At 61.8% G+C, this 7,498-nt stretch overlaps 1 protein-coding gene across 1 annotated transcript in view; it reads right to left on the bottom strand.

The window, feature by feature from the left end:
* Positions 1-5,983: 5,983 nt before the first annotated feature.
* Positions 5,984-7,498, bottom strand: part of ISG20L2 (interferon stimulated exonuclease gene 20 like 2) — a 4,326-nt gene continuing 2,811 nt past the window's right edge. The window contains exons 2-3 of the mRNA XM_006923496.3: positions 7,494-7,498; positions 5,984-6,865 (exon numbers count right to left, since the gene is read on the bottom strand). The exon at positions 7,494-7,498 is cut by the window's right edge and continues 205 nt beyond it. Of these exons, the coding sequence (XP_006923558.1) occupies positions 6,752-6,865; positions 7,494-7,498 (119 nt within the window). The 3' untranslated portion in view covers positions 5,984-6,751. The remainder of the gene's footprint in view (positions 6,866-7,493) is intronic.

Below are 7,498 nucleotides of genomic sequence, written 5' to 3'. Positions count from 1 at the left end.
GTGGAGGTTTGAGCAGAGTGAGGCAGGCCCCAGGGTCCTAGATCCCCGGTCCCTGAGGCCACCCTCCCATCAGAGCTAGCTGGCTGGAAGTTAAGGGGTATGAGTTCAGAGTCGGGCCCCTTGGCCAGGCTAGGGCCTTGTCCTTCCAGTGACCCCCCAGCACCCCTCCCCACAGCAGGCTGGAGAGATGGGCGGGGCAGCCCCCGCCCGACCTAGTCCTAACGGCTTTCCCTGGGCAGCCGAACAAAATGGGAAAAAGATGTGTGAAGTGGGGAGCTGATTTCCTTTCGCCTGCGGCGCCTGCTCTGGAAAACGTTAGCTGTCAAGGGAGACTGACGGTCTCCCCGCCTCCCACTGCCCGGCGCCCCTGCCCTGCCCCAGCACCGGGCGGCCCCGCACCTCCCCAGAGGGCGCTGTCCGCGGGCTGTGCCTCAGAAGCCCCCAGCCTCCCAGCCTGTGAATCCTCCACCAACCCGGGGAACGCAAACCAGCGGGAGCTTTGGCACTTAGGGATCCGTAGGGACTTGTCCCTGGGGGATCAAAGGAGCCTGATACAGAGAAGCTCCTGGATTTCACAGCTGCCAGCCTCCTGGCCATGGTCTCATGCATCCAAAATCCCAAAGTCCTGAGACTGTCAGCCACAGGTTTCCAGATGACCTGGTGTTTGCTTCTTCCCACAGAGCTCGAAGGAACTGGCTTGGAGTCCAGGACACGGGGTGGGCTCCCTCCCTGCCTTCGGGCCCCGTGGGCCCCGTGTCCTGGGATAAGCTCCCTGACCCCTGGGGCCCAGCTTCCAGGAGCCCCAGGGCCTGACTCCGAAGCTGGAGGGAGGCTGTCCCCGCCTTGGAGTGGGGCGTGTGCGGGGTGCCATGGGTTCCAGGCCCCGAGGAAGCCTCCAGAGCACCCTGCCCTCTCCTCGCCGGGGGCCCCCTTGCTCCTGCTGCAGCTCCGCATTCCAGATCCCCCCACCGTGCTAGCCAGGCCTCAGCCCCCGGCTGCCAGGCTGGGTCACCTGCCTGAGCCCCACTGTGGGCCCCACGCCCTCCCCAGCTCCCAGGCCAGGGGCACCTGCCGGCTTCCTCCTTCGGTGTTGGTTTGGATCCCTCATGTGGAACCTTTCCAAGGAAGCCACCGAGCAGGATTCCACAGGGAGGACGGGTGAAGGGCCTGGCCCCCGGGGAAGCCGCTTGTGGCCGGGGAGGGGGTGGATGGAGGTGTCAGGCCACAGGTGCGGGGCTGGGAGGGGGCGCGGGCCGGAGCCCACCCCTGAGCCTGCCCGGTGCTGCCTCGGGCCCACCCAATGCCACAGCTTCGCTCTTAAACACTTCAGAATGGAATCTGGTCGAGCCTGGGGGAGGATTAAGGTGTGCTTGCCTTTCCATGCCAAATTCTTAAAAATACCTTTTCTCCCCGCCTCTCCCCCCACCCCCTCCTCTCAAAATCCCAGGCGTCGTACACACCCTTTCAAAGAAAGCCTAGAGTGGATGGCGTCCCTAACTGAAACCGGGAGCCGAAGGCATCACAGGAAGACACGGGGCTGGGACGGCAGGGCGCAGAGGAGCAGTGGGGGCCTGTGCTGGGGGAGAGGGGCGTGGCTCACAGGGACCCCTCCCTCAGCAGCGCCACCACGGGGCACGGGTCCATTTAGTCTCGGCCTGAGAAAGCTCATGCAACCCGACTGACTGTCTGCTGGAGCCTGCAGCACAGGGACCCCCACTTCTGGGTACACTTTGTGGGGGGCCAGCATACAGGAACTCGGGTAAGGGTCGAAAAGCCAAAGATGTCGGCCTCGATCTGAACATGTGTTCGGGATCGACCACATCAAAGGGCGTCCGCGTGTGTCCCCACGCAGGCCACTTACTGCCAACACTGCCTCAGCAACTGTCACCTCTTGCTTAGATGACTCCGCGTCGCTCTGTGTTCCCGTTCTCTGTCCCTCACGGCAGCCGGGGGCCCTTAAATCACGAGTCGGCTCACACCACCCCTCTGCTCAGAACCCGAACCCCCGTTCCATGCAGAACCAGCCCAAGTCCTGTTACCTCCCTCGTCTCCCCTGCTCACCGTCCCCTGGGGCAGTGTCCAGCCACGCTGGCCTTGCCGCTCCCGGAGCACACCAGACACGCTCCTGTCTCAGGGCCTCTGCGCCCGCCACTGTCCCCGGAATGTTCCTCCCCCAGAGTTTGCCATGACTCTCTTCCTCAGTCCCTTCAGGCCTCTGCTGAGCGGTCGCCTCTTCAGAGAAGTCGTCCTCAAACAGCCCACCTAAGTTCTCAGGGACACACGTGCGTCCCCGTCCCGCGCCCTCACTCCTCTTCACGTCCCTTACGACGGCCCGGAGCGGCTCGCCGCAGACTCCGCTGGCCCACGGCGGTGTCTGGCACACGGCCGGGGGCCCGTAACTGTTTCTAGAACCGATGAATGGCGTGTCGGCGAAGGACTTCAGCCAAAACCAGTGACGAGACTGAAGAATGATTTGGCCGTGTCCTTCGCGAGTGCCCTTGTTTCTCATCCAATCGTTTGTTTAGCCGCCTTTGTGAGGTGCACGGAAGAGACTGACGAAACTCGGGTCTGAAAATGAGAGGGTCGCAGCCCTGGCCGAGGCCGTGACCGCGGGCCGGGGGAGCTCGGGACTCGGCGAGCTTCTCAGCGATGGCTCAGCCCCCCTCACGCGTCCCCAGCCCCCAACTCCTTAAGGCTCAGGCTACGCGCCTACTTCTCCCTCCACTCATTCGAGGCACCTGTGCTGCGCATCTAACTCGGGGCTCCGTCTCTGTCTCTAACCCTGCGGCCCTGGGGGCCTCTGCAGCCTCAGGACCTGGCCTTTACAGACCGCAGCCCTTCATCTTCCCGGGTAGGGTCCCACCCTGGCCAGGCCCGCCAGGTCTTCACATCGCTCTCCTCAGCCACCTCCCGCTCTGCAGGCTTCACCCTTCACCCTCCAGACCTCACGCTCCGACAGCGCCCCTCAAACGCTCCCCCTCAAAGCCAAGAAAGAGCAGTCCACCCCAACAAGGCTTCCGCCCCTCCCCGCCCCCACTCCAGACATTGCTCCGAGCTCCGAGGAACAGCTCCGAACTGCTCCGACCCAGACCCCGCCCCTCACCCTCGTCCTCCTGGCCCTCTCTGTGGGCCTCGTCTGCGGTGCATCTCCCGGGCGTGCTCCCACCTGTCTGAGTCCTCTCGTAGGCCTCTTCCGCCAGCAGCTTGGAAGTAGGGGTATTGCCCGAGACTGTGACCTTGACCTTCTGCCCACCTTTGTACGCCTTCGTCTGCAAAGGCCTCACCCCACCACCCCGCCTTTGGCTCTGAGGCTGTGTCCCGCCCCTGGGCTCTTTGCTAAGCTCCAGTTTGGTCTCTCCATCCGCTGGCTGGACATCTGCATTGGGCTGTCTCCAGGTGCCTTCAAGCCAACCCAAGCGACACCCAAGTCCTCCTCACAAACCTGCTCTTCCACCTGCCATGGCATCTGTCACAGGGAACGGTGCCCTGCTGTCTTCACTGCAGTTCAGAAATGTCAAGTCCGCCTTTAGGCCTCGTGCCCCGATCTCTCGGTTCTGCCTCCTCCGTGCTGCTCACCTGCATCTTCCCACCTCGCCGGCTCGGGCCTCCGCCTCTACTCATCCCAGTTATTCAAACGGGAGCTCGGCTCCCAGCCCGTCTGCGATCGTTTCCATTGGGCCACCAGCGTGACTCTCACACCGGCCCCTGCTTTAGATCCCTCCACGTCTCCGGCCAGCGCTGGCCACGGCACCCCGAGTGGATGCACTGGTCCCCCCTCTCCGTGTTGCTGTACGCAGCTCGGGGCCTGGCACAGGGCCTGGCTCGTAGCAGGTGCTCAAAAAGCATTTGAGTGGGAGGATTCCCAGCCTCACTGGGTGCCGGTTGAATGTGTTCACGGCAGAGGGCAGAGGCTGCGGACCGGCACCGGGCAGGCCTGAGCGCCAGCACCGCCAACCACCAGCTGTTCGGCCCGGGCAAGACCTCCTGCCATTTGTCAGCCTCGGCTTCCTCGGCTGTTAGATGAGACCACCAGCCCCTTCCAGAGAACGGGACAGTGCACCTGAGGGCTTAGCACCTAAGAGTGCCGGACACAGAGCAGCACTGGAGAGAGAGCTGCCATTATTATTGACAGCAATCACCAGTTAAACATCAAGCTTAGGAAAGAATTTGGAGTCTTGATGTTAGAACTATTGAGGCTCCAGGAAGCAGAGTGACTTAATGTCACAGTCTAGTAGTAAGTAGTAGTCAAACTTGACACCCGGTGACAAGAAGGGCCACTCTGCCGTTTAGTGGACTTGCTCTCCCTACAGATGAGTAAAGGTGCTTTGTGAACCTCACAGACTGTGGAGGGAGGGCATCTGGGGATGGCCCAGCCCAGCGTGGGGCTATTTGTCTCCTGACCTTGGACTTGGGCTAATTGCCTTGGGGCAAAATCACCACTACAGTAGTATTGATCTTCCTTGTTGTCCGTTGTGATCACCTCTTAACTGGGTGAGAGAGCTCCCCGCCCCCAGCCTCCCCTAGGTCAGTGTCCTTAGGGTGCGGGGAGGGGCAGCACTATCCCCCGAGATTTCAAAACACTCCCTTTCCCCTTTTGAGAACCACTTTATTAAGGTTTTGGCCATCGAGTGTTTGGTGGATGAGTTCTCACTCACTGCCCTCCTGCGGCTCACCTGCGGTAGGGGGTCCCTGGCTCACCTGCAGCAGGGGGCACGGGTCACCTGCAGTAGTGGGGATGGCTCACCTGGGGTAGGGGGTCCCCAGCTCACATGCGGTACGGGGTCTCAGCATTAGAAAACACTGTGCCCTGAAGAGAGGGGCCCTCGTTTGAGCCGTTTTGTCAGGCCACGTGCTCCACTCTGACGCTCTCAGATGCGAGGCCGAAGGGACTGGCTGACGGGCTCAGGCGGCAGTCCGCACTGGGGCTGGGCCATCATCGGCTGGACGGCCAGAACCGGGTGAGGAGGGGACAGAGGGGTGAGGAGGGGACAGCAGGAAGGACAGGTGATCCCAGGCAGCTGCACGAGCTGGGCTGACAGGTGTGATGGGAGGAAACGCTGTCATCACTGCGGGGTCCTCTGGTCCCTGCTCTTCCTGGAGGCGCCTGACTCTTCACAAGGTGGCCAGGACCAGGGGCCTTTCTGCCGTGGGCGATGGAGCCCAAGAGCCAGGCACCACTTCACCAAGACACACGAAAGGCCAGCTTTGTTCCAGCAACTGGCACCCTGAAACTGACCCCAAGGGAACTACCTCATTTGCCGATCCCCACGTGACAGACTTGTGTGGGTATGCCGGTTTTGGGTGTGGACTTCCCAGACTATTCCCCTAGAGGTATGCAAGGAAGCTGGCACCTCTCTGGGAAGTGTCACAGACTTTTCAGATGTCAGCTCAGCAGGAGCCAACTTGCTCAGAGCTCAGCAGCTGCCTGTGCAAGCAGGTCCTGCAGCCGAGGACAGCAGGGCGTCGGGCTGGTGTGGCTGCAGGAACCCCTGCTCAGGTGGCCACGACTGACCCCGGCCCCTGGGGCCGGACGAGCCGCTCACCAGGGCACAAGTCCTGGCAACATCTAGAGTCTGCATCCTCTCATCAGAGTGCAGATGGCACTGCCAGCCAGACCCCAGGCCAGACCTGTGACTCACCCTCCCAAGATGAGGGTGTGAATGGTGGAGGAAGAGCCAGCAGGAGCCACCAGGCTGGAAATGCTAAGCATCCCTCCCACGTGCCCACTGAGTCACTCTCTTGGTCCCACACCCTCCGCTCGCACGGCCTGGGGTGTCCTTTGAGGTGTGTTCCTTGATCTGCAGTGGGGACGAGACGGCACCATGGCACATGGCTACACGGAGCTCGGTGAGCGCGTCACGACTTCCAGAGACAAGGGCCCAGCCGGTGCCACAGCGACCCTGGAACTCGCTCACGGACTGACGGCCCTACCAGACCCGGTGACTAAGTGAGTCAACGTGGAGTTAAAGAAAAAACACCACAATTATTTTTTACATTATAAAAATTTATCAAGGGAATAATGAGTTTTCAGAGGCTTAGTTTAGCAAAGTAAAAGACTAAAAACCATGAAAACATCGTAAGTTATATCTTAACCTACCAAAAGGAATCTAAATTAAAGAAATCCCCTATTGCTTCGGGAAAGAAGCTGCGTCCCGTCCTAACACGGGGAGTTTCCTCCCGTCTTAGCCTCACCTGTGCTGCTCTGTGACCGAGGACTACACCTCGGCAGGGCTGGCTCCTCTGGGACTCGGGCTGGGAAGAAAAGGTGACGCCGGGACGGGATGCGGACTGAGATACGCAGCGTCACCACACGGCGTCGCCCAGGACACTTCTGAGTGAGAGGGAGCCGCGAATGACGTGAGGACGGACGGCGACCACGGGGCCTAAGGCCACCTGGCGCTAGGTGGCGTGGGAAACCACGCTCCCTGACGCCCTGCCCGTGGACGTCAGGCAGCCTCACGGGGCAGGGCACCTTGGCCCCACGATGAGCACCATTCGAGAGGTAAACGGTACAGGGCTGGGTGCGGACGCGGAGGCTGGCGCCTTCCGTGGGACACGTGACCAGACACAGAACGCGACGCCTGAGGTGAAGTTTCAGGGGCTCTTAAGTCTGGGGCGGAGCCTCCCTCCCCCCAACGGTGCCAGCTGCCAGAAGTGTGGGGCTGGCAGAGCCGTCCATCGGTCCCCTGCGCCATCTCTCCTGCGTGCGGAGCTGCCTCTGCCCCTCTTGTCACCAGCACCCCGACAGCTGCTAGTCTTTTGGGGGATTCTGGGCCAGGCACTGCTCCCAGTCCACCTCGACCAACTTGTACAGCTCCATGGTGGCCTGGGCGTCCTCCACAGACGAGTGTCCACTCTTCCCAACCTGATCAAGGGGGAAGGGAGGGCGCGATGTTATAAGACTGTTGTCCCTTCCCCACCAGCCCCGCGACCCCACGTGCTGTTTCTGCAGGGTGAGTGGGCTGCAGAGGGCACTCTGGCGGGCCCCACGCCTCGTCCGATTCCAAGGGTCCAGCTCCTGGAAAATCTGAGTGCTGTCTGTCTCGACTCTTTCTGTGGTGGCTGTGTGTGCCACGTCATTCCAGACTCTATAGGGGCAGGACACACAGTCACAGCCGTCTCAGAGCCCCTTAACTCTATGACGCGTCCACGCCTTCTCACCAGGCAGGTACCTCTTCCTTGAACAACAAACAGGTGGAATACAGGCGAGGCCCTTGTACCCACTCTGTGGGCTTCAGCCCCCCCACTCCAACCTGCTTCCTCCTCTGGGGGTTCTACACCCGCCTGAGGCTTTGTTCCTTCCCCAAGCACCCTTGGGGACACTGGGAGGTGGCACACGGGGACTGTTGTCCCCGCGTACCGGGAGACCGCCCGTGAGGCCCTGCGGCCGCCTGGGTCTCTCTGCAACCAGAGGGACGGGGCTCAGAGCCTGGGCGCGCAGCAGGGACAGCGCCCGGGGCCAAGCAGGGCCTGGCGGCCCCGGGGACCGCTACCTGGA

The sequence above is a fragment of the Pteropus alecto genome, unplaced genomic scaffold, assembly GCF_000325575.1.
Source record: "Pteropus alecto unplaced genomic scaffold, ASM32557v1 scaffold49, whole genome shotgun sequence".
Classification (NCBI taxonomy): domain Eukaryota; kingdom Metazoa; phylum Chordata; class Mammalia; order Chiroptera; family Pteropodidae; genus Pteropus; species Pteropus alecto.
This window is presented reverse-complemented; position numbering and strand designations above follow the sequence as displayed.